The sequence below is a fragment of the Aythya ferina genome (assembly GCF_964211825.1).
Source record: "Aythya ferina genome assembly, chromosome: 9".
Classification (NCBI taxonomy): Eukaryota; Metazoa; Chordata; class Aves; order Anseriformes; family Anatidae; genus Aythya; species Aythya ferina.
Genome location: NC_140305.1, coordinates 13,035,561 through 13,063,354, shown reverse-complemented (window position 1 = coordinate 13,063,354; position 27,794 = coordinate 13,035,561). Strand labels below are relative to the sequence as shown.

General features: G+C 57.4%; 3 protein-coding genes across 4 annotated transcripts; 1 reads left to right on the top strand and 2 right to left on the bottom strand.

Annotated features, from left to right (window-relative positions):
* Window positions 1–473: 473 nt before the first annotated feature.
* On the bottom strand, window positions 474–7,017 carry PFKL (phosphofructokinase, liver type). 2 transcript variants are annotated; one of them, XM_084529477.1, is made up of 22 exons: window positions 6,861–7,017; window positions 5,596–5,669; window positions 5,418–5,495; window positions 5,116–5,305; window positions 4,846–5,011; window positions 4,699–4,743; window positions 4,504–4,612; window positions 4,275–4,370; window positions 4,102–4,194; window positions 3,599–3,724; window positions 3,379–3,443; window positions 3,214–3,277; window positions 2,956–3,102; window positions 2,794–2,864; window positions 2,618–2,705; window positions 2,288–2,440; window positions 2,038–2,202; window positions 1,824–1,885; window positions 1,624–1,735; window positions 1,445–1,544; window positions 1,246–1,351; window positions 474–1,147 (listed from the first exon to the last, which is right to left on the bottom strand). In XM_084529477.1, exons 2-22 carry the CDS (start codon window positions 5,665–5,667, stop codon window positions 1,000–1,002), a joined length of 2,256 nt encoding a protein of 751 aa, XP_084385603.1. In that variant the 5' UTR covers window positions 5,668–5,669; window positions 6,861–7,017; the 3' UTR covers window positions 474–999. The 2 variants fall into 2 exon arrangements, with proteins under 2 accessions (XP_084385603.1, XP_084385602.1); XM_084529476.1 differs by lacking the exon at window positions 6,861–7,017 and adding an exon at window positions 6,542–6,685.
* Window positions 7,018–7,358: 341 nt separating this feature from the next.
* On the top strand, window positions 7,359–8,898 carry PROCR (protein C receptor). Its single transcript, XM_084529475.1, has 4 exons — window positions 7,359–7,518; window positions 7,627–7,863; window positions 7,989–8,255; window positions 8,373–8,898. The coding sequence occupies exons 1-4, from the start codon at window positions 7,461–7,463 to the stop codon at window positions 8,483–8,485; spliced, it is 675 nt and encodes a 224-aa protein (XP_084385601.1). The 5' UTR covers window positions 7,359–7,460; the 3' UTR covers window positions 8,486–8,898.
* A 5,696-nt stretch (window positions 8,899–14,594) lies between these two features.
* On the bottom strand, window positions 14,595–27,769 carry DNAJB11 (DnaJ heat shock protein family (Hsp40) member B11). The gene is made up of 10 exons (XM_084529474.1): window positions 27,637–27,769; window positions 27,313–27,469; window positions 24,929–25,026; window positions 23,925–24,057; window positions 22,836–22,978; window positions 22,207–22,289; window positions 20,439–20,496; window positions 19,760–19,871; window positions 19,206–19,365; window positions 14,595–15,182 (listed from the first exon to the last, which is right to left on the bottom strand). Exons 1-10 carry the CDS (start codon window positions 27,711–27,713, stop codon window positions 15,118–15,120), a joined length of 1,086 nt encoding a protein of 361 aa, XP_084385600.1. The 5' UTR covers window positions 27,714–27,769; the 3' UTR covers window positions 14,595–15,117.
* Between the last annotated feature and the right edge of the window lie 25 nt (window positions 27,770–27,794).

The window sequence follows — 27,794 nt, the reverse complement described above, 5'->3', positions numbered from 1 at the left end:
TGTCTGGCATCAGCCAAGCCCCAGTGCTGCGATCCAGGGCTGTGGCGCTTGGCAGCCACCCTGAGAAACTGCGTGAAAGCCACGCGTGTCGCCCCGAGAAGTCAGCTTTGAACTTCCCTTGAAGGTGGGAGCCAAACCAAGGGGGAAGTGATTTTCCTCCAGGGTCGCGAGGTCGCCCCGCAGATGGATGTTGACTTTGTACCCGCTGGAAGGACCCGCGCATGGGAGAGGCCACCCGTGGTCCTGCTCTCCCAGGACCCCTGTTTGGGATGCACACACCATGGAAACCTCCCATCCCAGCGTTAATCCAGCTCTGGCACGTCGCCCGCAGCTCAGCTTTCTCACGCCCGCTCCCCAGAAACCAGCCTCAGCATGGGACTGTCCCCTGATCCCAATGCCCACCCCATGGGGACGATCAGCCCCGGTTCTCCCCGTGGGGACGCGGCGCCCAATGACCACACCGTTGAGGCAGCTTTGGCTCCAGCGGGTTTTATCTCTAGATGCGAGCGACGCCGCGGTGGCACGAGGTGCGGCGGGGTCACGGAGCGGCGGTGAGATGATGGGAAACGGCCCCAGGGCCACACAGTGGTGGTGGTCACAGCCAAGCATCATGCAAGGTGGCCGGGGACAGGGGCTTGCTGAGAACTCTGCGTCGAAACAACTCCGGGGGGATGGGGCCGGGGGCTTCACCGGGCAGAGGAAGCCCCCAGGGCCACCCCCTGCCCATTCTGGCACAGCGGCGCCTGCTCCTCCGCTCCCCTCCTGCGCCGAGCGTGCTCAGCTAAAAGCAGCACTTGGTTGGGGCAGTCAAGCCACGGAAGAAGGAATCAGGATAACCCCATCATTAAATAACAGCAATAAACTAGAAGAGGATGATTACGGGGCTGGGCTGCGCGGCCGGGCTCGAGGAAGCCTCCTTGCCCCCGCTCTGCGCAGGGCCCAGCCCTTGGACCAGTGATTTCAGGCAGGGTTTGGGGAGGTTGCGCTCGGGGACAGCCCCTAGAAGCCCTTCTCGATGCTGAGCGTGCGCCGGGTGACGTGCTCCATCTTCCCCGAGATGTACTCAGTCAGGCTGATCTGGTAGTTGGCCAGCATCTTCAGCATCAGCCGCAGGTTCAGCCACCACTGCTCCTGGGGCAGCCGGTGCCTACGAGGGGGGGACACGGCTCTCCAGTGGCCCCCGGGGACGGCAGCCCTCGCCACCAGCATCGGGAAGGTCCCCACGGACAGGGGACGGGGACTTACTCAAAATCTGTGACCTTCTTGAGCTCCGTCACGGGGCTGAAGGCCACCACCTTCTTCCTCAGCCCAATCACGCAGGCGGAGTCGGCCGAGTTGGCAAACACACGCCCTGGGGGGGACACGGCTGGCTGCGGTCACCTCGCCATGGGGACAGCGGCCGAGCTGCCCCGTGCCACCGGTGTCCCCCCAACCCTTGGCTCACCCTTGCGGTAGACCTCCTGCAGCTTCTCTGACATCCACAGCACGGCCTTCACCCCCAGCTTGGTCCCGTAGTTGCGGTCAAAGGGGGTTGGGGCCCCACCCTGGGTGCAAAGAAAACGCCAATGTCAAGCCCCTGCGGCACGTGGCACGGTGCTGGTGGCCCTCCTGACCCCATAGTACCTGCTGGAGGTGGCCCAGGACGTTGATCCTGCAGTCGAAGATCCCTTTGCCCTCGGAGGAGTAGAGGTTGTAGAGGAACTCAGTGGTGTAGTGCTCGTGACACTTCTCGTTGCTGGAGGAGCAGAGGGAAAGGGTGGGGGGCCGCTCCTTCACTTGGCGTCCCCAAGGTGCCCCTGCGCCCTGGGGGACCCCCAACTCACCGCAGCACCAGCCCTCTCTGGATGTCCGTCTTCATTTTGTCAGTCAAGTGCTCCACGTTGGCCTGCGAGACAAACCACCCGCACGTCCCAGGCCTCCTACATCCACCCCACGTCCCCCAGATCCCACCAGAGCTCCTCCGGAGCCCGCCCCATCCCCGTTTTCCTTCCATTTTTTCACCCCAGCGATGCCGTCAGGAGCCCGGGGGCTGCTCACCTTCAGGTCGTGGATGGTGAAGGGGTCTTCGTACACGTAGGCGGCGTCAGCGCCCACCGCGATGCCGGTGACGGTGGACAGGTACCCGCAGTAGCCGCCCATGGTCTCCACGATGAAGACGCGGCGCTTGGTGCCCGACGCCGACTGCTTGATGCGGTCGCAGCTCTGCGCCAGGACAAAATCAGGGATGGGGTCACACAGGCAAGGCCCGCAGGGGGTGAGCAGGGGACCCCTCGCCGCTGCCCCTCACCTCCATGGCTGCGTTGACGGCCGTGTCTGAGCCCAGGCTGAAGTCGGTGCCGGGCACGTTGTTGCTGATGGTGGCGGGGATGACGCACATGATGATGCACAGCTCCTCGTACTGCCCGCGGGCTTCCACCAGCTGCAGCACCCCCTCGTACGCCTGCCACGGGCACAGCCCTCAGCAGGGTCCCAAACCGCCCCGTTGCCCGGGGCTGGTCCCATCCCTCCTCCGTGTCCCCACACAGAGGCGCAGGAGATGCCACCTCCCTCTGGTGACACCGAGGGGCACTTTCAGATCCCTGCCCTCCCCAGCCCGTGCAAAAGGCTCTCCCCGCACCTCGAACCCCCCGATGACCAGCAGAGCCTGGATGTTGAATTTCCGCACGTTCTCCACGATCTTTTCCATGCAGGTCTTGGGCAGAGTGCTGCGGAGGGGAAGGGTGGCGGGGTGAGGACCACGAGGTCCTCGAGAGGCCGGGTGACAGCGGTGCCCCCCCGGCGCTCACCACTTACCGCTTGGTGCCCAGCATGGACCCGCCACGCCCCAGCCAGCCCGCCACGTCGTGCCAGCCCACCTCGCGGATCTGCAAGAAGCAGCACCCGTTTTTGGGGCTGGGGACAGCCCGGCCACCCCTCTCACAAGCCCTTTGGGGCTTTCGGAGCCAGCGCGCTGACCTGTCCCTTGGCCAAGCCCTCGAAGCCGTCGTTCACCGCGTAGACGGTGTGGCCCTGGCAGATGCTGATGCGCACGGCTGAGCGGACGGCCGCGTTCATGCCGGCGGCGGGGGCACCCACGTTCAGGATGGCCAAGCTGAAGGGGCTCTGCGGGGACGGTGGTGGCACAATGGGGACGGCGGCTTGGCCACCGCACGCCCCTGCCCCCCTCAAAAGCGGAGGTGACGATGGAGGGGACGTCCTGCCGCTCTCCCTTACCTTCTCCTGCGCTGGCTTCTGGTGTGCCAGCATCTTGTAGATGTTCCAGTTGTTTTCAAAGCTCCTGCGAGGACAACGATGGCTCGAGTGGAGAGCCCTCATCCCAGCGGGACCCTCTGGGGACACCTCCCAGCCCCCTGTGGTGGCCACCACCCCGCTCCTCACCTCCCACGGAGCTGGATCGCCTCATCAAACCTCTTCTCGTCCATGGCCTTCTGCACGTCCTTCGTCTTGGGGGAGAGATGAGCGCCGTGACGCCCGTGCCTGGGGTGATGGGAGCAGGACGACCCCAACGCCCACCCCAACCTCCCGGGGACGGGAGGCAAATCTGGTGCCGCCACCGGCTCCACTCCCTCGGGGACCCCCGGTGCCACTGCGTACTCACCACCTGGACGCACTCCATCAGGGGCAGCCGCACCGACTGGTTCCCCGACAGGCTCACCACGCAGGCGGGGGTGTCTGGGGTGGCCTCCAGCAGCGCCATCACCGCCTCCATCCCCATCTTGCTGCTCTGAAAAGGGTTTTGGGGCACGGGGTGGGGGGGACACCCATCGGGGCGTCACTCTGGGGCCACCCTCGCTGATGCCTGCACCTCGCTATGGGTGCGCGCGGTTAGGAATCAAGCAGCGGGGCGTGCCTGATCATTTCCTATTTATGGTTGGAAAGCCACTGAATTATTTAAAAGTGGTGATTTCACAGCTAATTAAGGGAAATGGGGCGATCACTCTGCCCGGCTGCGCCTGGGGGGGACTGTGTGAGCTCGATCCAAGCTGGCACATCCTTGTGATGGGGAAGGGTACCCCCAAATCCCCCTTCTGCCATGCTCCCAGCCCTTTTCCGAGCTCCCCGCCCCCTCCTGCAGCAGCTTTCCCCCTGCCCAGGACCCACCAGCACGCGGTCGAAGGCTGAGGGCGTCCCCCCGCGCTGCACGTGGCCCAGGACGGTGACCCGAGTGTCGAAGCCCAGGCGCTGCACCACCAGCTGCGGAGCGGAGAGGCCGTCAGGCCGGGCAGGATTTGGCTGCGGCTGGGGGAGTGGGTGGAGGTGGAGGGGGGCCTTACGTCCTTCACGTAGTTGGAGGTGATGGGCTTGCCGTTGCGGTCGATGGCGCCCTCTGCGATGATGATGATGTTGAGCCGCGACCCTCGGCTGCGCGTCTGGCGTGGTGTGGGGAGAGGGAAGGAAAAAAAACCACGTTGGCAAAATCAGCGTTATTTGGGTCTGTCCCCGCACCCAGCACCATTCCTGCGGTTCCCCGGTGGGGGTCGCATGGGATGGGTCCCCTCTCACCTCCCCGAGCCTCTCGCACATCATGTCCTCCCAGCCGTCCTCCGGAGGGGATTCGGGGATGAAGAGCCAGTCGGCCCCTGAGGCCAGCCCGGACACCAGCGCCAGGTACCTGCGGGGAGCGGCGTTGGCACCCGCGTGTCCCCAGGGTCCCAAAACGCAGCAGTGGCAGCGCTGCCCCCCCGCCGTGCTCCTCACCCGCAGTGCCGGCCCATCACCTCCAGCACGAACGTCCGCTGGTGGCTGCAAGGAGAGCGAAGGGAGGAAGAGGAGGAGGAGGAGGAGGAGGGAGGCTGGGCGTGCGCCCACGGGTGCTGGGGACGAGGGGCAGCCCGCGCCGCTCACCTCTGCGCCGTGGTGGTGATGGCGTCGATCACCTCCATGATGCGGTGCAGTGCCGAGTCGGTGCCGATGGTCATGTCGGTGCCGCAGAAGTCGTTGTCGATGGAGCCCACCAGCCCCACGATGTTCAGCCGCCCGTTCGCCTTCGCCACCTCCTCGCTGATCTGCCCTGCTCCCCCCGATTCCCCGCAACACCGGGCTTTGAGCTCCGGTGCCCTTCCGACCTCCCGTCCCAGGGGTTCCCCCCTCTTCGCCCCCCTCGCCCCCACGCACCGTCCCGCAGCAGCTCGTCCAGCAGCCCGCCCCACTCGGCACGGAAAATATCGGCCCCCGTCAGGCTGCCGTCGCCGCCGATGACGCACAGGTTGGTGATGCCGTGCTCCACCAGGTTGCGGGCGGCACGCAGGCGGCCCTCCCGCGTGGTGAAGGCTTTGCAGCGGGCGCTGCCGATGACCGTGCCGCCCTGCCGGGGATGTGGGGAGGGACACAGGGGACACGGGAGGGGGGGAGGGGTGACGGCCCCCGGCTCCTCTGGTGGGTTAGGGTTAGGGTGAGGGGCGCCGGGCGAGGCTTACCAGCTGGATGATGTTGGAGACGCTGAGCCAGGTGGCTTGCTTGATGTTGTCACCTCCTTCCACCAGCCCCTCGTAGCCCTGCGGGGACGCGGAGGTGAGGTCCCCGAGCGCAGGACGAACGGGTGAATGAATGAAAATAGGGCCGGGCGGCTTTAGGGGGAGCAGGGGGTGGACAAACCTCGTAGATGAGGAAGACCTTGGCTCCCACGTAGATGCCCATGCGGGTGACGGCGCGGACGGCGGCGTTCATGCCTGCCGAGAGGAGATGTGACAGCGAGTGGCACGGGGGGGCTCCACAGGGAGACCCCCCCCAGCCAGGAGGGGACCCCCAGCAGTTCCATCGTGCTGGGGCATGGCTGTCCCCGTGTGTCCTGTGTCCCTCGTGTTCCCATGTTCTGTGTGTCCCATATCCCACATGTCCCATGTCCTCATATCCTGTGTCCCCCATACCCTGTGCCCCTATATCCCATGTCCCCATGTCTCCTCTATCCTGTGTCCTCCATATCCCATGCCCTGTGTCCCCCATGTCCCCGTGTCTCCCATACCCCTTGTCCCCCATGTCTCCATATTCCTTGTACCCCGTGTCCCCATATCCTGTGTCCCCATATCCCTTGTACCCTGTGTCCCATGTCCCCCATATCCCGTGTCCCCATGTCCCTTGTCTCCCATGTCCCAAGTCCCCACATCCCGTGTCCCCCATGTCCCATGCCCTCATATCTCTTGTACCCCATGTCCCATGACCCATATCTCTTGTACCTCATGTCCCCACATCCCGTGTCTCCCATGTCCCCATACCACTTGTCCCCCATGTCCCAAGTCCCCAAATCCCTTGTACCCCATGTCCCATGTCCCCATATCTTGTGTCCCCCATGTCCTGTGTCCCCAAATCCCATGTCCCCCATGTCCCATGTCCCCATATCCCATGTCCCCACGTCCCCTGTCCCCGTATCCCTTGCCCCCCACGCCCCGTGCCCCCACCCCCCGTGTCCCCACGTCCCGTGTCCCCGTGGCGCGTCCCAGAGGCCCCCGCGGCACCGAGGACTCCGCACCCGCCGCATCCCCGCGGTCGGGGGGGAGGCTCGGCAGCGACCCCCGGCCTCTCCCCTTCCTCCCCTCCTCCCCACCTTGCGCGTCGCCGCCGCTGGTGAGCACGGCGATGGCCATGCCGGCCCCCGCCATCCGCAGCCGCTCCAGCTCCGCCGCCGCCATCGCTGCGCTCCCGGCACCGGCGCCGCCGCCGACACCGCCCCGCCCCCGAGAGGCCACGCCCACTGGTGGACACGCCCCTCCCGGTGACCACGCCCATCCAGGTGGCCACGCCCCCATCCCGGTGGCCACGCCCCCTGCTGGCGCCGTGCCGAGCCGGGCCGGGCCGGGCCGGGGGCATCGGGGGCGTCGGGGGCCGGGCAGGGTTGAGCCGTGCTGTGCCGAGCCGAGCCGTACCTGGCCGTGTCGCACCGGGCCGTGCCGTGTCGTGCCGTGTCGTAGCGAGCCGTGCCGGGCCGAGCCATGTCGTGCCGAGCCGTGCCGGGCCGTACTGTGTCGTACCGAGCCGTGCCGAGCCGAGCCATGTCGTACCGAGCCGTGCCGGGCCGTACTGTGTCGTACCGAGCCGTGCCGGGCCGAGCCATGTCGTACCGAGCCGTGCTGAGCCGTACCGAGCCGTGCCGGGCCATACTGTGTCGTACCGAGCCGTACCGAGCCCTACCGAGCCGTGCCGTGCCAACACCAGCCCGCCATGCAGTCCCCGTGCCCGTACCGGGCCACTCTGTAGCTGTTACAAGAACCCTCCTTTCCCCCCAGTCCTTCCCAGTTCCCCCCAGTCCCTCCCAGTCCCTCCAACCCCCTCCCAGGCCCCCCGTGGCGCCCGGCAGGGAAGGGGTGCGGCTGTCCCGGGCTAAGGAAATGGGAGCGCCTTGGCCGGACTCCCACCATCGTCCTCCTCCTCCAGCTCCACCTCCCCGGCCCCGCTAAATTCCCTCACCGCCGCCGTCCCCACACATCCCATCCCTCCCATCCCGTCCCGTCCCGTCCCGTCTCGTCATGCTGCTGCTGCTGCTGCTGCTCTGCGGGGCCCTGGGCTGTGGGGCACAGGGCACAGGTAAGGCCACCCAGGGCTATGCGGGGCACCGCCAGGCTGGCGGGCGAGCATCGGGCTTGGGGTCACCCTGCCACCGCCAGCCACGGTGACCCCGACGTCTCCCGGCAGCCCCGCTCGCCTTCACCATGCTGCAGTGGACGCGGGTGTCCAAGGGCAGCTCCGACTTCTGGGGCAATGCCACGCTGGGCGGGCGGCTCAGCCACCTCCTGGAGGGCCACAACGTCACCCAGGTGCTGCCGCTGGAGCCCCCGGCCGCCTGGGAGCGGCGGCAGGAGACGGTGGGCAACTACCTGACCTACTTCGGCGAGCTGGTGCGGCTCTTCAGCAAGGAGAGGCCCATCAACTGTGAGTGCTGGGGCAAGGGGGGATGCCGATGGGGCCGTGATGACTCGGTGCGCGGAGGGCGGCTCGGCGCTGGGGGTGTTGAGGGTGGTTCTGGTCCCCTGCCCGTCCTCACGGCCTCCCTGCAGACACGCAGAGCCTGTGCTGCCGCCTGGGCTGCTGCCTCTTCCCCAACGGCACAGCCCGCAGCTTCTACGAGATCACCCTCAACGGGACGGCCTTCCTCACCTTCCACGTCCCCACCGCCACCTGGGAGCGCCGCTGGCCCGGCAGGGACGCGGTGGCCTCCTTCGCCCAGCGGGAGCTGATGAAGTACCCGGAGACCACCCGGGACCTGCAGTATTTCCTCAACACCACCTGCGTGGACATCCTGTGGGCTCAGAGCCCCGAGACAGGTCCGTGCCGGGGACGACGGGGGTGGCTGGGGATTGTCCCCTGCTCCTGGGGGCTCGTCCCTTGAGAGCAGGGGCTTGGGGTGGCCTGCCCTTGTCACCTCCTCTCACCTCTTGCAGGAAAGCAGAGCAGCCGGTCGCACGCCCCGCTGGCGCTGGGTCTGAGCGTGGGGGTCTTGGCGGTGCTGGGCATGGCCGGGGGCATCTTCTTGTGCACGGGTGGCAGCTGCTAGCGGTGGCCACGGCCGTCCCACGTCACCCCACGGAGGCAGGGGACCGACCCAGCGTCACCCCATGGAGGCAGGGGACAGATCTTGCGTGCCTCAAGCTCCTCGCTGGCGGGTCCCCCGGTTGGGATGTCCCTCCCCTGCCTTGGGGACAGTCCCCACGCTGTGTGCTGAGGCTTAACGCAACACCACGCTTGGCCGGGATGGAAAAAACGGGGAAGGGGAGCGGTGAAAAATCAGAGAAGAAAGCCAAGAAAGCATTCAAAGGCGCTCAAACCATCACTCGCCCCCATTCCGGTAGGGGGGGAATGGGGGAAGGAAAGGTGGCACACCTGGGTGAGGACCCACCGGTGGCCGTCCACCTCCACGCACGACAGCCCTGCTTCGGTTTTGGTGCAATAAAACCCCTTCTGCCCACCTCCTTGTGCTGCCTTGCCTTGCTTTGGGGCTGGACCGTGCGTCCTGAGTTCGCTTGGCCTCGGGGGAGGCTCATGGGGCTTGCGCTGCCTGAACTCGTCGTGATCCCCGCGCCGCTTTGTTTTCACTGCAGCAGGGATTTTTCCCCGGGGCCAGCCGGCTCAATTTGTTTTTCTTTCCCTTATCTCCCTCTGGCACACCAAGGGGGACTGGAGGGACACGGGCAGTTTTCCTGGGCAGGCTGAAGCGTTCACTGCTGTCACCTACAGACTGCCCAGAGACGGGGACTGGGGATAGAAGGGGCTTTGGGGGGGATAAAGAAAAGGATTGTTGGTGAAGCACGTCCTTGTGTAAAAGCAGAGCTGCAAACACACAGCTTCTCGCGGGAGCAGGGAGTCGGGCAGGGGAAGGGGGAGATGGAAAATGAAACGGGAACGGGATGGGGAGATGACATGGCGGTGTCCACAGCGAGGGCTGAAGGAGGAGGTCTCCAAAAACCTCATCTGATCCGCTGGAGCTGCCAGGTGGCCCTGGCCGCCCTCCACCCCGAGCGGCGTGCTCGGCCGTCCCGCTGCTCCCCACCCTTTAGGGGGCTCCTCGGCCAAAGCGCGAGAGGCCCGAGCCTCCAAAGCGCTGACACCACAGCAGGCGAGCGTCAACACTCGGAGAACAGCCTCCAGCGGGGTGTGAGGGCCGCGTCCATGTCCCCACGGGCTCTGCTTTGGCACACGGGGCATTGCCGTATCCACTGCAGTGCCTTGAGCTGCACGTTTCTCCCAAGGGGTCGCTCGGCTCCTGCCAGGTCCTCGGCCAGGGGGCACCCGGGAAGGGCCCGGATCCGGGCTGGGGGTGGAAGGACGGGGCTTGGTTTGCTTCTGAAACGCGTCGGCTTTGGGGCGGCTGGGGAAGTCTCCGCTTGAAGCAGCTCTGGGGAAGCCTTTTCCCATCTGCCAGGCCTCTGCGTGCTGCGCAGGGCCGGGCGCTCCACAAAACATCCGAGGCTGCTGCTGCCACCCTGCCGTGTCCCCAGGATGGCTCCTGGCCGTCCCCGGGCACCCAAAGCCAGCACCCCCCTGTCCCAGAGCCACCTCCCCGGCAGTGACCAGCACCCGCGCCCAACGCATGACACAGAGCGGAGGGAAAGGTTATCGCAGCAGCATCCGTGCCCCTCCCAGCCCCCAAATTCCTCTTTCCACCCCCAAACTGCCTCATCACGGGGTCACCGCCGCTTGCCCCTGCACCAGCACGCCGGGGACGTGTGGCATGCCGGGTCACAGGCGGGGAAGGGCTGGCTGCAGCCAGCTCCCAGACACTGCTTAAATATTTACCATCGCTCTGGGAGCTGGTAGCCGCATCCAGGGCCCATCCTTTCTAAAATCTGGCCGTGCTCCCCTCGCGGGACGGGTGCCAGCGCTTCGCTGCACGCATCCAAGGGGCGAGCGCAGTTTGCTCCTTGCTTTATTTTCCCTGCAGCCCCCCAGGGGCTTTCCCCAGCCCCCCGCGCGGCGTCTCCTTGAAAGCAAACACTAAAAGCAAACACTGCTTGTCCCCCCTCCCCACGAGGGTTTCTCTTTTTGTCTGCTGCGTGGTTTCCATCACTCAGGCTGCTATCTCCGCTCAGTTGGAGATAAGGCGCCCAGCCTCGAGCTCTGTGTGGTGTTGCAGGGAATAAGGCGATGCCCACGGGGTAGGGGCAGGTTTCCCCTTCGCCTCCACGCTTACCCCACGGGTGCACATCTCCCCTTGACCCAGGGTCTAGCAGGGGGGTGCGGGGATTCCCCCTGCACACCGCGTCCCTCTCCCCACCCCGTCCCCAGATTCAGGTCCCCCTCGCCCCAGCTGAAGCTGCGGCACCTTCTGCTCGTCAGCAGGGCAGGAAGAAGGGCTTAGCCTCATAAACACCCCCACGCACGCAGAGCCTGCGCTGGTGTCATCAGCGCCGCTCGGGCCTCAGCGAGCTCCGTGCTGAGCTGTCCTCAGAGGTCACCCTGCGACAGCCCCGGCTGCTTTCGTGCGCGGAGTTTCCAGTTTTCAGCCATCGCTGTTAACCCTGCTCTTGCACCAGGGTGAATGTGTCTGCTATTAGCCAGTGCCCCTAGGGAGAGGGTGGTTTGCTGTTTTTTTTTTTTTTTTTTTTTTTTTTTTTTTTTTTGGTAACGTATTTTTGCCTTGTTTGGGTTACCAGGAAGCACCCAGGCCCTTTTCCACCGCACACTGCCACTGCCCAGCGGTGCCTCCTGCTCCCAGGGGAGAGCGGGCAGCACCCACGGAAAGCTTCAGTGGCAGAAGGGGCAGAGCCGACGCGTCCCCCTGCAGGGCACGGGGGTGCCCAGGACCCACCACTGCCCTTTTCCCTTTCCTCTCGCCTCCCAGGTCAGTGTGCCTGACCCGGCCTGCGGAAACAGGAGGGGAAAGCTGGACCCCGGCCACAGTCAACACCGGGCGGTGATGTGGCAGGCGGGCAAGCGGAGGTTTTTGGGGCAGGAGCAGCACGAGCAGCGCTGACATCCCTGCTGCTGTCCCCACGCCAGGGAAAGCTCCGGTCTGAGCGAGCCAGCCCCTGCCTGACTGCAGCGAGCAGCTCAGCCTGATGCCGATCACCTAAAAACCACCTAAAATGGTGTAAGAGATGCGGGCAAGGAGCTGTCCCTTCACCTTCCTGAGGGCTCCAGCCCTGTTTGAACAGCTGCACGCGGGGATCGCCGCAGGTCTGCGCCTTCAGGACAGCAATTTGCTCCTGGCAGCGGTCACTCCCCTCCTATCTCCGCCGCCTGTCTCTCAGATGTAGTCGAGTTTAGGAACAGATAAGTGCTTTAGAATAACAAGCTGTTAGGAAAAAACAGGCCAGCCTACACTGCGCTTCCAGAAGTTTCCATGGAGGACAAACTGCTGTTTGGGAACGCTTTCAGCCCCTGCCCGGACTCGGGAATGCTCCAGGCAAGCAGCTCGGCTCGTTGGGGGGAGAAATAGGGGAGCAGCAGCTCTGTGGGGCTGACGGCATTGGAAACACCCCCCTCGGGCCAGGCGGCTCCTTGGGACCCATGCACCCAACGCTGCTGCTCCTGCGTGTGGTCTCCAAACCACAACAGCTGCTCCGGCACATGCGATGTGGCTTTGCAGGCAGCAAGCCCAGAGCATAGAGGGTCAAACCCTGACAAGGCTTAGACGTCATGGAGCAGTTACTGGGAAGCCGCCTCTCCCTCCCCATGCAAGTGCTCTGCGTGGGATATTTGTCCTACAAAGAACCGAAGGGACCCTTTGCCCGGTTATCTCACGGAAAACAGCAGGCCAGAGGCGTGTGTTCGCTTGCTTGGCGAGAAGAGATGCAGTTACCTGCTCCTGGCCTCACCTGGAGCATCCCCTCCCAAGTGATGGCCAGGAAAATTGGGGTCTGACAGGGCTGGGGGGTCCTCACCCCATCCAGAGGCAGCAGGGATGCAGCCAAAGGAGGGCAACAATGTGCTGACAGCGCAGCGTGCGACGTAGAAGAAACACCTCCAGGAGATGATCAGAAGTGATCACTGTGAAGTGGGATCCCGTGTCAGCCAGGCAGTAGCCACTTGCTTATTTTACAAGCCCTTCTCAAAGGGGCGAGAACTTCTAGAAACACATTTCGAGGTCAGGCATCTTGCTGAAGGAGTGGCACAAGGTGCCCGTGTCTGACGGGTCAGCAATTCTTGGCTCTATCTGAGATAGCGGAGTCCCCACGTGCCAGGACTCACCCGTGCTGGCAAATCTTTACTGAACAGAGGGCACGGGATGTCAACGCCACCAAACCGCATCCCACCAGCCCCACCAGCTGGGAACACACCTCCTGCCATCACAGAAGGCGCCCAGCTCTTCTGAAGCGAGGGGGTTGAAGTACAACGAGCGGGGCATCCGTATGAGATGCAGCAAGCACCAACGTGCGCTGCTGCTCGGGAAGGAAACGTGGAAGCGCCGGGTGCCTGGCTTGCAGGCAGGGCTAGCAGCGAGCCCCAGCCGTGCACACACACCGTGCAGCAGGGCAAGGAGGCCGGGAGGAAGCAGGGCTGCCTGGCAGGGCTTCGGGCTTTTTCCTCTTTCACGTCTCAGTGAGTTACCCGCGCCACAACAACAACGGAGCTGGTCTCTGCTGCCTTGTGTCTCGCTCTCGCCCTGGTAAAACCATGGCTTGGCAGCTCTTGTTGCTGCTCAGCACAGCACGGGCCCCTCGGAGCAGCACAAATCCACAATAGAAAGGGAAAAAAAAGACTACAGGAAGGAAAAGAACTAGCTTGGAAAGGAAAAGCAGCGGCAAGCACAAGTACTTGTGCTCGGAATAAGCGCGTTGTCTGCTGCTGGGGGCAGGGCTAGAAGGGTCATGTCGCAGCCAAAAATCTCCTGCAGAAGCTGACTTTGCTGTAAGGTTTTTGGCTTTATTGCTGTGCTGGCAGTGTGGGCATGTTGGTAGGGTAGAAAGGGCCATGGAGCAGTCAGCAAATGGACCCTTGCAGGGCTGACAGCACGAAGCAGCCCCCTGCGCAGGGCCATCAGGTGGGTTTCTGTGCAGTCAGAGGTTTCAAAACATAATCAGAGTGGGGAAGCGGGGCACGGAGCCACCTACAGAGACCTGGAAACAGCTGGCCCAAGGGGCTGATGCTCTTCTAGCAGCCCCAGCCAGGATGAACGCCTTAGGCTCGAGTGAGGGTTTCGAGGAAGATGTGCACTGAGACCGAGGGTCTGGCAACCTGGGGCTCACCTCGCCCCTCTCCCGGCCGTTCCCAAAGCCCCAGCTTTGCTCTGCCAAAGCAAACGCACAAAGGATCCAACAGGAAACCTTCCCGGTGCTGCCGCTTCCGCTGCGTCAGCTCCTGCTGCTGCTGCTGGACTTCAAGGGCTGGGTGGGACGCGGCTGGACCACTGCGGCACACAATGGCTGGGCCACTGCTCCCCACCTCCCCACCAAGCTCAGACCTGAGCTGCTCCACCTTGAAAACAAAAAGGAAAACCCCAAAAAGCAACCTTGCGTCTCCTGCTGCTTCTCCCCGGCAAGCATTTCCACGTGGAAGAGGCAGATGCCGTCCGTTTCCCAGCTCAGGGGATGCGGCAGGAGCACGGGCTAAGGGAGCAGAGCTCCGTCCTGCAGCAGCTGACTCACCCCGCTCCTACCTCCCCGTCACAGCGCAGCAGCACGAGGCTGACTGACGCAGGCACCTCTGGGAACTTTCTCCGCTACCACTCCCAAAATTACTTACAAATAACACGCAGGGATGCGCGTTTCTGACAGGATGCTTAAAGGAGCAGGGACTCGAGGGTGAAGCTGCCCTACCTCATTAGTCCAATGACTTGCAGCTGTCCCAGGGCAAGGGCTGCTGAGACACAGAAGCAGGTAGTTTTTGCCATTCCAACTCAAACATCTTTATTTCTGCGCCGTTAGCTTCCCTGTCCTCACGGAGGACAGAGTGCAGGAGGTGAGTGAGCTTTTCCAGACGAGCCCCTGGTTACGTTTGGGGGCAGGGCGGAACCACGAGGAGCCGTTCTCGTTATTTTCCCCGAAATTTCATGCCGAAGGTCCGAGGAATCTTTGCTAAACCGTTGTGACTTTGAATCTAAAAGTGAACATTAACTTTTGGGCCAAGAGGAGTACTTGGTAGTGATGAGAGCCCACAGGATCTTTCAGAAAGTTTTTTCCCCAGCTGAGTGTGGGTCTAACACATTCTGTAAAGGCCCTCCTGCCAGTCCACTCCCAACAGCAGCTGTACTCCTGCCCCAGAAACACACACTCTGAAGCAATACCACACTCTGGACTCAGAGGGGAAGGACTAGGATTAAAAAAAAAAAATACAAAAACTCAGAAGAGACTGACACAAAGGACATCAAAAATAGGAGAAGCTATGGAAATATGCTGAGATGGTGCAGAAAAGTCACATCAAAATATATTTAAAAAACAGAAATTCCAATCTGTGTGGAATTTAAAACTCCTTTCCCCCCCCCCCACTTTTTTTTTTTCCTGCTCAAGGAGTCTTTGTTGTTCCAGGACATGGAACAGGATAGGCAGCACCAATTGTGTCCTGAACAGGCTAGTATGCCCCCCAGCTCATCTGAGTGCTTCCACCGTTTAAAAAAAAAAAAAAAAAAAAAAAAAGACATATATACCTCAACAATCACCCCACCCTCCCTCTTTCCCATTCTACAATGGGCAGGAGAAAAAACTGCAAACAAATCTGACTTTTGATTTAAGTCCTTTTTTTCCCCCCACATCAATATCCCTGCAATCCGTTGTACACCTTCTGCACAGATCCTTGTTTCAACAGCTGTTTGAGACCTGCAAAAGAAACGGAGGCGTTACTGCACAGCACAGCCAGGAGGACGCTGCAGCTGCTGCATTTAGCAGCTCCTGCTACATTTACACATCGACTTGTAGGCCCCTGGCACGAGCCTCTCGAGGCTGAGCCCACGTATCTGAGTAACGCTGTCAAACACTGACACCCTGAGCATGATTTAAACAACAACAACAACAAAAAAACAACACCCAAATCCCCCCAAACCCAGAGGTGAAACAGCTTTACACGTGCTCCTTCAGCATTTCTATAAGGAGAAATAGGACTGAAGTCAGTAGTGCCAGCACAACGCTTTCACACGCTCTCTGAACCACAAAAAGGCAACGATTCCAAGGAGAAAATCCCCTCTGCTATCACTTCAAAGGCGAGAGCACCACCTTGAGATCCTCACAGCTCTGTGAGGGATAAAGCTAGAGATAAAGCTCCAACTCCCAGAGCCATTTTGCTATTGAAGTCGAGAACAAGTTTGCCATCTTAAGTATAACTACACCAAGAAACGGCTTTGAGAGCATTTCCAGAGTTTAATTCACGTCTAGCTCGTCTCCCCAGGCTCCCTCTACAGCCCAACAGAAACCCTCCGGCAGCACGTTTGGGACAGCTACATCTGGCTCCTTCTGGAATTGCCAGCTACAGAAAGCCAGGTGAATAATTACAGAGCAGGGGTTTTCACACCAGCGTGTGGTGCCTGGGGACAGTACTGTTCACCGAAAATAGTCCCTGGAGAGCAAGTTTGTTCTCTTGCTCGCATCTGTGGAGTCGAATGCTCTACAGACAGCTCGCATTTCTGTTTGGAAAGCCAGTGTTTGTAACTAGATGAGCATCGCTAGGCTGGATTCAGCCTTTACAAACGCCATCCTCCCCACCCTTGAAAACCCATTCATAAAACACCCTGAAGAATTCATGCCCTGATGTCCTATCAGCATCCAGAGCAAGATTAGAGAACGGGAGGGTGAGTCAGCACTGAAACCACAGCAGCTAATCTACTGGGGTCAGAACGTTCAGGAAAAGACTGGCAGGGCTTTACTGCTACTTAAGGGTCATATTTGCACTGACCAGAGAAAGCAGACTGGCAAGAACATTACATGTCACACTTTTTCCAGGGATAAATCAGAGGGGACTCCCTGTTCAGAGTCAGCCTGGTCACCCACAGTGCCAGCACTCCCAGCCCTGGCTGTGGGGCCCCTCGGGGCACACCTCTGCTCCGACCAGCACCAGAAAGGATTGTGCAAGCAAACTTTCAAATAAATTAAAAAAAAAAAAAAAAAAAAAAAAAAAAAAGCTGAATTGCTTTAATTCTGATGTTGGATAGCCCCAAAACAGCATCAGCCTCAAAACAAGCACACTGGCTTGCACCACGATGCAACAGAGGAGAGGACTGCTGTCCTGCCTCAGACCAGCCTGCTGAACTGCAGCCAGAGTCCTGGTGGAGGGGGCCAGGTGCTGGGCCTGTCTGCACAGCAGAGCACATTCGGCTGCCTGGAAAATTCTGCAGTGGTCGCCACCTTCAGGCAGGGTACACATGCAGGGAGAGGCAGACCAGTTATTAAGGATCAACCAACTCACTCATAAAAACAAAACAAAACAAAATAAACAAACAAACAAGCTTCCAGGCATGCAAGTCCTTTGTTAGGAGGACCATCTAAAAGGCAACAAATCTCCCTGCAAACTTTAACCCATTCTGGCTAGAGACACTACTGTCCTTCAGGACTGGTTATTCGATGCACACAAGGTCACAGAAGTTCCATTAAAATACTGAAAAACCGTCCTGGAAAGAACTGGAAATAGGAGGCTCGGAGCTACTTCCTGGCCCATGTGTAAGCGGATGTACCTTCTGGCCGTGCAGCCTTTCAAAAGGAAGGACGTAGCTGAAGAAAGGTGAGCTCCAGCAATCCTGAAAAAAAAGTGGGATTTGCACCACTCTCGTACCTCGTTTCCTGCTGACTAGCTCTTAGGCAGATGCACGCTGGCCCCAAAGATAGCCTCGTTAGAGCGCAGGAAGTTTTAAAACGCTTATCTGATGCCCCAACCCCAGTGTTGGGGACCTGGTCCTGGCAGCCAGCAAGCCTGACGTTTGGTGCCACTGCACCCTCAGTCGTTCACTAGAGCCAGCTTCAAGTTTTCCTGACACCACTGGCAGGTGACAGGTTACAACACAACACAGTCACTGTGCTGCCTGCTGGTGCTCTCTGAGCACTCTGGAGGGAGGTTTAAGGGTCCCTAAAGACAGCACATGAGCGTTGGTAGAGATGTGTAAGAAACAAGAGAGAAAGTCACTTCGGATCAGCAGGCAGTAAGTTCCCTGACCCTACGCAGGCAGGAAGGGGAGCAGATTGTTTCTGACCCAAGAGCTTAGAAGCAGTGCTCCCAGTCTCAGTGTCTTCTGACTGCCCCAGGAGCCATCCATATGGTGAGGAGATAAGAAATTAGGAACAGCGCCAACAACAAGGAAAGGGATGTTTTGAATTTTGAGGCCTTCAGTCTTCCTTTGAGTGTGTACGCTGAGCTGCTGCCACACTACACGAGCAGACCTATTCCCTCATAAAACCCCTGAAATCTCTGGATGTTTGGAGATACTCTAGCGCACAGGAATGCATCTGGCTGCTTACCCAGTCACCTTCCCCTCGGAAGGGTGGAATTGCTTTAGGAGGGTATGAGACACCCAAAGACCCTGCGCCTGAACACACCCGTGCCAGCACCATCACCTCCCAGCTCCTGGGCACGCTATCTCGTGGTTCTGACCAACACCCAGGGCTTGGTCACTGCTTCTTGCCCTCAGCCTTTCCTCAAGCTGCCACCAGCAGCAGCCAGAAGAACCTCACGTCCATGCAAGAGGCGCTGCTGCCTTGTACAGGCTTGAGAAGGACAGCAGAGCCTGGAAGGAGGACACCTCGCTCTGCTGCGGACACAGACCTCACGGCCTGAGCAGCTGCAGCCCTGACTGCAGCAGGAGGAGCCGCAGAAGATGGGCCAGCCCTGGAGCTGCAGCCACCAGCTGGACTCCCTCTGGTAGCTCACACAACGGTGTTGACGCAGCAGGAAGGGCTGAGAAGAGACCTCACGGGGCTTGGCCGCCCTCTACAAACTCTAGGAGTCCAGGAAAGCTGCACATTTGCTTCTCTCCACTAGGACAGCTGCCAGAGTCCAGTAAAAAGGCACATTCAGAAGGAGGTATGATAGCCCTGTCCAGCAGGAAGAAGTGCTGGGGAGCAGGGTTTTCTGCAGGAGAGCTGCACTGCTGTGGGCCAGGAACAACTTTGCCCCCCAGCAGAGGATGGGGCAAAGATGTCTTGCCTTGATGTCTACTGTGATGCCTCGAGCAGAGCAGCAGATCCTACTGCAGAAGCCATTGAAGCAGAGCTGAATTTCCAGCTAGGATTACAGCATCTGCCCTCCCATCAGTTTAGGATTCCCATACACCTCACCCACGAGCTTCCGTTCCAGCCCTGAGAGCTGAGTAGCTGATCCCTCCAACCACAGGTCTGCACCACACACATCTTCCCCGAGCACGCCCGAGGCACTGAGGGTACAGGGAGATGTACGGAGGCACAAACCCCCCTGGATGCTGCACGGCACTGTTTACCCCTGACTGCAAAGGGATTTTCACAAGCACTGCCCCCAGGTAGAAGCAGTGGCTGGAAAGCAGCTTGTGATCCTGCTCCAGGAAAGGCAAAGCAGACGGGCTAAGCCCAGTAAGTCCCTCGCTTCAGACAGATGGCCAGCTACAAAACAAAGCGCCGCCAGGTCTGCCAAGTGCAACATTCCAGTAGTGGCACATCCCAACCCAATCCTGTTCCCTACGACTGCAGCAGCCAAGCTCACAGGCTTCAGAAGAAACTGAAAGCTATTCAGAGGGCACTGGGCCAAGCATGTTGCGTTGTACAAGAGTTCCATGGAAAAGAAATCCCCTCCTGACCACTACAGACCCCTGGTTCGGTTATGCTGACTTCTCATCAGCTTTCCTAAGAGAACCGCACAGCCCGAAGCCACGCCAGCCGTCAGACACCCACCTTCCCGCTGTTCATTTGTCAGCTGCTCTTTGGGGAATTCCACATCAAATGTGATTATTAGCGAGCCTTTGATGTTATTGTTATCAAAATTGGGAAGACCTTCTCCTTTCTTCCACAGTTTGGCCCCAGGTTTTGTAATTTTATCCCGAGCAACATGGACCTAGAGACAAAAGAAGTTTTAGTTCATAGCTACTGTTCTGGGTACGTACCCCAACCCCCCAAACGCCCTTTGCAGCCCACTGAACAACTTCAACTGCTATTGATTGCTTGCCAGAGATAGCAACATGCTAGAGGACCAGGGAGCATTACTGCCAGGACACGTGGCAGTGCTAACACCAAAGACAGCCCACGCAATACTGCTCTGGCAGCCGGGAACCCAGGTTCTCACCATACACCGCTTTGGCTCTGAAGGAATTGGTGTGGAAGTCTCTAGCTGAGGGGACGCTGGGCACAGCCAGCAGCTGCACAGCCCCCATGCAAACCAGCCCTCAGCACAAGAGGCCTGGCAGCTAAATTTTAGTTACACAGAGCAGGAAAGCAAACTGTTTCCTCACCTTGTGCCCATCCAAGTGGGTGATATCCATTTCAAAACCTGTAAGTGCCTCGACCAGCGAGATTGTCACGTTTGTATACAAGTCATCTCCTCTTCTTTCAAAGACTGGGTGCCTGTGGAAATAAAGAGACTGGAACATCCCTTCTTTCCTACAGGAAAAGCGGGTCCTCTAGCTTCCTCCCCTCTCTTTGTGAAAGGGTGTAGAGATTTCACAGAAGTCAGAGAGGAAGTGAAGAATGAATGAAATTTAGCTTCATTTTCCTGTGTGAGATGCGTACTACTAATAACCTTTCTATTTCTAGGGCAATGAGTGGCAAGGTGTGTCAAGAAGCGATGACTCACCCAGCAATCTTCCTTACATTCTCTTACAATAGGGAGATCGCATGTTTATGGAAAAAGGAGATACTTCATGTGATTCAGGCAGGAGCTAACTCATGCCAGAACTCAGGCCAAACACAACAAAAGCAGAATACTACGGCAGCATCTCAGCAGTGGTGAACCCTCCAGCATCCTTGGGGCTGAACATCCTGCACAGCCCTGACTACCGGGCCCCTGGCTGTACCAGCTCTGCTGAAGGGTAAGCTACACGCTAGCCAAGCAGGCAACACCGGCCAGAAAATTGCTCGCAAACTTCCTCTACAGTAACCAGAAAGAGTGGTCCAACAGGGCCAGCCACTTACTTAAGAACTTTTATTCGGAAACGCAGATCTCCTGGCTCCCCATCCACATGGGGTTCACCTGTGAAAGAAAGAAGAGCTCTGTTTAAAGGAGCCAGTTTGTGCAACTGCAGAAACAAACAGCGCATTGTTTCTTTACAACAAACAGCAAATACCTACATGTATACATGACAGAGATTTGCAGCTCACGTGTTCGAGGGAAAAACGCAACTAGTTGATTCTTATGACTACAACCCTGATAACAAGTATTTTTTGCTAAACAACCCAGGATTTTCAGAGCGTTCCCTCAATGAATTCATTGGCTTGGACTGGCGCACACTTCGTTGGGTTAGAAACTGGCTGGATAGCCAGGCCCAAAGAGTCGTGGTGAATGGAGCCAAGTCCAGTTGGAGGCCAGTCACTAGTGGCGTCCCCCAGGGCTTGGTGCTGGGGCCAGTCCTCTTTAATATCTTCATTGATGATCTGGACGAGGGCATTGAGTGCACCCTCAGTAAGTTCGCAGATGACACCAAGTTAGGTGCGTGTGTCGATCTGCTCGAGGGTAGGAAAGCTCTGCAGGAGGATCTGGATAGGCTGCACCGATGGGCTGAGGTCAACTGCATGAAGTTCAACAAGGCCAAGTGCCGGGTCCTGCACCTGGGGCGCAATAACCCCAAGCAGAGCTACAGGCTGGGAGAGGAATGGTTGGAGAGCTGCCAGGCAGAGAAGGACCTGGGAGTGATGGTGGATAGTTGGCTGAATATGAGCCAGCAGTGTGCTCAGGTGGCCAAGAAGGCCAACGGCATCCTGGCTTGCATAAGAAGCAGTGTGGCCAGCAGGGCTAGGGAGGTGATTGTTCCCCTGTACTTGGCTCTGGTGAGGCCGCACCTCGAGTACTGTGTTCAGTTTTGGGCCCCTCACTACAAGGAGGACATGGAGGTGCTTGAGCGGGTGCAGAGAAGGGCGACGAAGCTGGTGAGGGGCCTGGAGAACAAGTCCTACGAGGAGCGGCTGAGGGAGCTGGGCTTGTTCAGCCTGGAGAAAAGGAGGCTCAGGGGCGACCTTATCGCTCTCTATGGGTACCTCAAGGGAGGCTGTAGCGAGGTGGGGGTTGGCCTGTTCTCCCACGTGCCTGGTGACAGGACGAGGGGGAATGGGCTTAAGTTGCGCCAGGGGAGTTTTAGACTGGATGTTAGGAAGAACTTCTTCACTGAAAGGGTTGTTAGACACTGGAACAGGCTGCCCAGGGAAGTGGTGGAGTCACCATCCCTGGAAGTCTTCAAAAGACGTTTAGATGTAGAGCTTAGGGATATGGTTTAGTGGGGACTGCTAGTGTTAGGTCAGAGGTTGGACTCGATGATCTTGAGGTCTCTTCCTACCTAGAAATTCTGTGATGAATTCAGTTTGCTGTTGTAACGACTTGCCCACACACTAACAATATCCGTCCTTTTCCTGTTAAAGGACTTGAATTCCTTGGACTAAGGGGATTCCCACACATGCTCAAGTCAGAAGCAGATGTTTCTGTTCAAGTTACCATCTGCAACATCTGATTTAGGGCTTTCTTGTGTGTCTGTCCAATACCAGCAGAGGGAGTGTATCACAGTCTTTGCTAAGCGTGGATAACACTCTACATGCTCCTGGATTTCAGCAGCACACACTGGACACAGTACTTCCAATAGCACGTGCTGATTAGATCCCCAAAGCAGGGCTCGGACCCTTTCACTGTCATGATGACCACCCTTGCAGCAAGGAAAAGGAGCAAGTTACAGCTGGGCAGCGCCCGTATACAGACCTTCCCCGATGAAGGGATACTCCATGCCATCCCTCACACCCGGCTCTATCTCCACTTCTAGCGTTCGCTCTTCATTCACGAGCCTGCAAAGGGGAAGAACAAGCAAGTGCTGAGTTTCCAGCATCAGGTGGTAGCAGCTCCTTATGTTCCTGGGAGAATGGTAACACCCCCACACGTTAACACGTTCCTTGCTCACATCTAAAACTGGAGGCCTTTCTCCCACACTAATACTCATCTAGGAGAGAGGGCAAAGTTAGGCTCCTAAACGCACAGCCAGCATCTGGATACACCACTACAACACGGCATTCCTCATCCAGCTGTCCCCAGCTGGAAACTGTGGGCTTCTCCAACTTTGCTTCTGTAGGTTTCAGATATCAATATGGAATTTCTACTGCAACAACTGATTGTTCAAGGAGTAAAGAACTGAAAGAGTAAATTGGTAAGCTCTTCATCTAACAGAGCTGGCCCTTACTACTCTAAAAATAAAGACTCTCTCTCCTTAGCCACGAGAAACCTGGGTTAAATGCTCCCAGATTGCCCAGGTCTTCCTGGTTGTACAGGCGCTTTTCTCCATCTAGTGGCAGGTTTTGAATAAACATGCACGTAGCACTGAAGAGCACAAAACTCACTTGACATTGGGACATTCATCACAAACAACTTCTTGAGTCATCTGGAAACGTCCAGGGCCCAACTGCGTGGTCCTCATCTCCTGCCGGCAGTTGCATTTCCGTTTGCCAGGTGCCTGCCTTGCCACTGGCTTGTTCCTAACCACCTGCACGAAAGAGGCTGACGTAAGCAGACAAACCAGCACCCCTGGGCCTTGATTCCCCAAACAGTCTGAACATAACTTGTTTTTTTACACTCTGCTGCCTCCATGGTAGCCGCATGTGATCTTGGCAAAACTCTAAGTGATTTTCTCCTTAATTTCTCTAAGCGGTTTTCACCTTATGCCTCCCGCTGATCGCACACTAAATTCCCAAGCACCAGAAAACCATCTCTGAGGTCCTATTGCCACCTTCCTAACTAGGAAAGGTAACACTAGGCTGAAACCTCAGCTGAAACCTGAACGCCTTTGGTTGCGATAGCTTCCTCGTTCCATACGCTGGGCAAAATTATTTTGAGTTTCTCATTTACCCACTCACAACATAAATTGGAGCATTTCGAACTCTAACACAGTACAGCAGAGATTGTGAGCACCAGAAATACAGCTTGCTTAGAAAATAATAATTAAAATGCCACTATGTTTTAATTAAATGCCATTATATGTTTGTTAAGTATGCAATCCAGAGATTCATAATGATGTGCTTGGCCACATAAAAAAAGTGACAAAAAATCCACAGCATGGTTTTCTAAGGATTGCTGAAAACCAGAGAACTAAATTAAGTGTTTTAGCCTCACACAACAATAAATTCTGGAGAGAAACCGCTAACACATTTTCCAGCCGTGCTACTGCAGACTGGCCACAGCTAGGCCCTGACAGGCAGTAAGTTACTGTCACAAGAGCATCATACAGGCAAGTTGCCAGATGGCAAAGATAACTGACGGAACAATGTATTGCTTTATCTGCTACCAAACAGCATCATAACATCATCCACTGACAGACACTGAGAAAACAAGCATCTGTTTTAGTTCTCTTCTTCTGGAGAAGAGAGAGTGGCCCGGCCAGCGATCTGAGAGCTGAGAACACGCTGGAGAGCCCAACAGGCCCGCAGACTTACCTCTACGAAGTTCCCTGAATACACCTCCTCCAGCGTAACCTCCAGGTCCACGATGATGTCGCTGCCCCGCGGGATGTTCCTGTCCTGTTGGCGAGGGTTACCTCCGAACATGAACCCGAAGTCCCCAAAAAAGCTAGAGTGAAGGACATCGGTCAGTTCAGGAAGGAATTCTGATCAAAGGCGGCTTTGCTGAAGAGAGCCACCCAAGGCAGCAGCAATGCCTCAGAACCTGATAGCTGCCTAACGGGAGGCCTCTCCGCACGGCTCTGTTGCTCAGCTACCCTCACCCTGAGGCACAAGCTCTGAGCTCTTCAAGTCAGCGCTAGCAGGTTGGTTTTCACAAGTTTAAGGACAAGCAGTATGAGGAAAAAAAAACCCTGACAAGTCTGGGTGTTCTTTCCCAAATGGACCAGCAGACGGTGGAAGTTCTCACTCAGGACTACATGAGAGGAGCGACTTAAGGAATTATTTTAGCAAATTAGTTCCTAGCAGAAACAGAAGGGCCTTGAAACAACTACGAGATCAGGTTCTGCCTGAGCAACAAGTGAATGCCTTCCAATTTTACTGATCAAAACTTTACAGTTGCTCTCTGGAAGTCACTCCAGCATTACCTTGCAAAAGGAAGAAAAGAACGCCCACATGCACACACAGTCTGTGATAAAATGTTAAATGACCACGTAGCAGAAAATGCAGGGGGGATGCTGTGTGTTTAATGCAGCTGCAGCACCTCACAAGTCACCCACGTGAGTGACAGCCGTCCGTGTGGACAGACAACACTGCTTCCCACTCACTGCTCTTGGAGAAAGGGCCACCACGAGACAGACAAATGTAACGGCATGTGGGATATCCACTGCAAACGTGTTTCTTCAAACCTTCAGCTGTCACCTCAGGTCAGTGCCCCTGAGCCAGTAAAAGCCCTTAACACTGAATTTGTCAAATGTATGCATAAGCATCACAGAATTACCGTTCTGACTACAGAGTAACCTGAAGTGGCAAAGTCTTACTGTGAGAAGATGTCTCCATGGGAACTCTGGTGCCCGTCCTTCAACCCCTCCTCACCATAGGCGTCGTACTGCTTCCTCTTCTCCTCGTCCGACAGCACCTGGCAGCGGGACACAGAGGGACAAGGCTTTTGCCCACAGCTGAACAGGGCTATTTAAACGAGGGGCAGAGAAGAGCCGTGCCAGGCTCTTACCAGGGGTCAAGCACCAATGCTTCAGGGTACAGAAGCATTGGCTACAACTTCTTCGCTGCGCTGTGAAGTTAAATGTTTGTTGGTTAAGCCCTTAAGTTAAAATTAGTTTATTAAAACAGCAGAAGCAATGCAGAAAATATGAACAATACTGAGTTTATCTTAATGAGTTGAGAAAGACTCAGAAGGGAATAATAATTTAAAACCAGCTCTTACAAAGCAGGAACTGCTTCTCAATGAAAAAGAAAACAACGCTCAAGGCACCCCCTCATTTCTCTGCTTGTTACCCTCTGCTTTAACCCTTGGACCACGTATTCCTCTGACAAGTGTTTCCTAACACTTAGCAATGAACGCACATTTACCTACCCAGTTGAATCTGCCAGGTATCCTAACTCTGCACCAGCTCAAACGCTGACCCTCACTTCTAAAAGCAGCCAAATTCAAAAGGAGCAGCCTCAGTACTAAGGTACAATAACGCATCCCAACACACAGCACTCAAGGCTGTAAAGCTTTAAAGTTTTAATTCCTAGGTGTTGATCTTTGCTCTTGCTCCTCAGGCACAGATCTGCAAATTTCTAGTCACACTTAGCCTCCCTTCCCTTTCCTGACCAGCTGATGATGTTTTGGAAGGTCACGGTTGCCAGGTTAGCTTTCAGAAGGTTAGAAAGGAGTGGGAACAGGTGGAGAAACTGGCTTAATGATGACCAACAGCCTGAAATCATAGCCAGCGATAAACATCAGCAACAAAGGAGAAGGAGAGGAAAAAGAAAAACCCACAAAACAGTAACTTTAACTATCAACTTCACCTTTCCAGGACTAGAGATAAGAGCTCAGTTCTCCCTCTGCCACCTAAGATTTGCATTAAAGCACCCGTTTCATAGAAGCAGGATAAGTTTTTCCTTCTGTGATCTGTTGGTGAAGGAACAGAATTCTCCTGGTGGACGACTGACAGTATCACAAGCAGTAACAAAGAATTAAAGAACAAAACATTTGCCTTTCCATTCATTTTGCTTCTTTCTGCAGGCTTCAGTGGAACACACCACTCCAAACATCACAAGGAAAGCTCTTGTTTGTTATGCTAAGTTGCCTCAAAAGCAAAGCAGCTACAGCGGGTAAGCTCAGAAAAATAAAAAAGACAGCAAAAACTTCATCCCCAAACCATCCTGAGACTAACAGCTGCTGTTACATGTAGGAGTCTCCTTTAATTGAAGCATCTGTGTCTGTGCCACTCAGCTGGCGTGTTAAAAATCACTCAGGCTGTTTGAAGGAAGGACAATGAACTGTTTAATTAACCTACTTCCCCCACATTTCTTTCCTAAAGACTTTGCTCTAGATACTCAGCAAGACAAACCTTGAGCAGCACTGGAGAGGCTGATGTTTTATGGGTGGTAAAAACCACCCTGGTTTAGGTGAGAGCATGCTGTGTTTGTTTTGCCTGTGCTGGCACCACAACTCCCAATTTTATGCCGAACAGCTTGGACTCTGATGTGCTATTTCTCACCTCACTTCCTCGTTCATTTTGTATTTGCATGTCGGAAGAACAGAGCAGTATCGGGGCGGCAGCTGGAGCCCTGCAGCACCCAGAGGTTTAGCTGCATCACCAGGCTGTACAGGGGGGACAGCCCCTTTCCTTCTGACCACAGCTCATGGTTCCAGCTCATCCTACAGCCCGACTCCTCTGAGGTAACACCAAGCCCCCACCTGGCTCCCTGTTGGTCAGTGTTCTTGTCTTCCTCAGGAGCCCTCTGCTCCAGGGGGCGGCAGGAGACCAGCAGTGGCAGAGGAAGCAAAAGGAATGAAACAGCAGCAGCTGCCCGGTGAGTTGTGTCCATGCCCATGCACGTGGCAGAGGAGAAAGCAGGTTTTGACTTAAAACACCTGGCTAGCAGTTTACACACAATTTACATGGTATGTTATGCTATCGATTATTATTCACATGCTGTTCCATTGTCGTGCAACAGAACTCCTTACGTTAATGTGACTAACAATTATAAAACGACTTTTTTTGGTCAGCCCAGCAGCCCCTCTGCCCACCTGTTCCCATTAGGCACAGCACCTGAGATCCAGCACAGGACCAGGGGAGGCCGGGTCTCCCCAGAGCCTCACAGAGGGGGGGTTTCCGTCTCCCCGAAGCCCTGCTGGGGGCGTGGGGCCGATTTCTACCCCAGTCCGAAGCCTCCCGGCGCCGGCCCTCACCTCGTAGGCGGCTCCCAGGTCCTGGAACTTCTCCTGCGCCCGGGGGTCGTCGGGGTTCCTGTCGGGGTGCAGCTGCAGCGCTAGCTTGCGGTACGCCTTCTTGATGTCCTTCACCGAGGCGCTGCGGGACACCCCCAGGATCTTGTAGAAATCCCTCCTGCAGCGGGGAGACACGGGGGGGGCGGCGGGGCCCCGTCAGCGCCTGAGGGGAGCCTGAGGCGGGCTGAGGGGGAGCTGAGGGGAGCGGCCGAGGGAAGCCTGAGGAGCCCTGGGGAGGGCTGAGAGGGGCTGAGGGGAGTCTGGGGAGGGGCTGAGGGCACTCACCCGGCGGCGGCCTCCCCGCAGAGGCAGAGCAGCAGCGGCAGCAGGAGGCTGAGGCGGCCGAGCCGCCCGGGGGCCATGGCGGCGGCGGGCCGGCAGCGGGGCGACGAGGAGGAGGCACCGCCACCACCCCGCCCGCCCGCCTCACGCCTGCAGCCAAT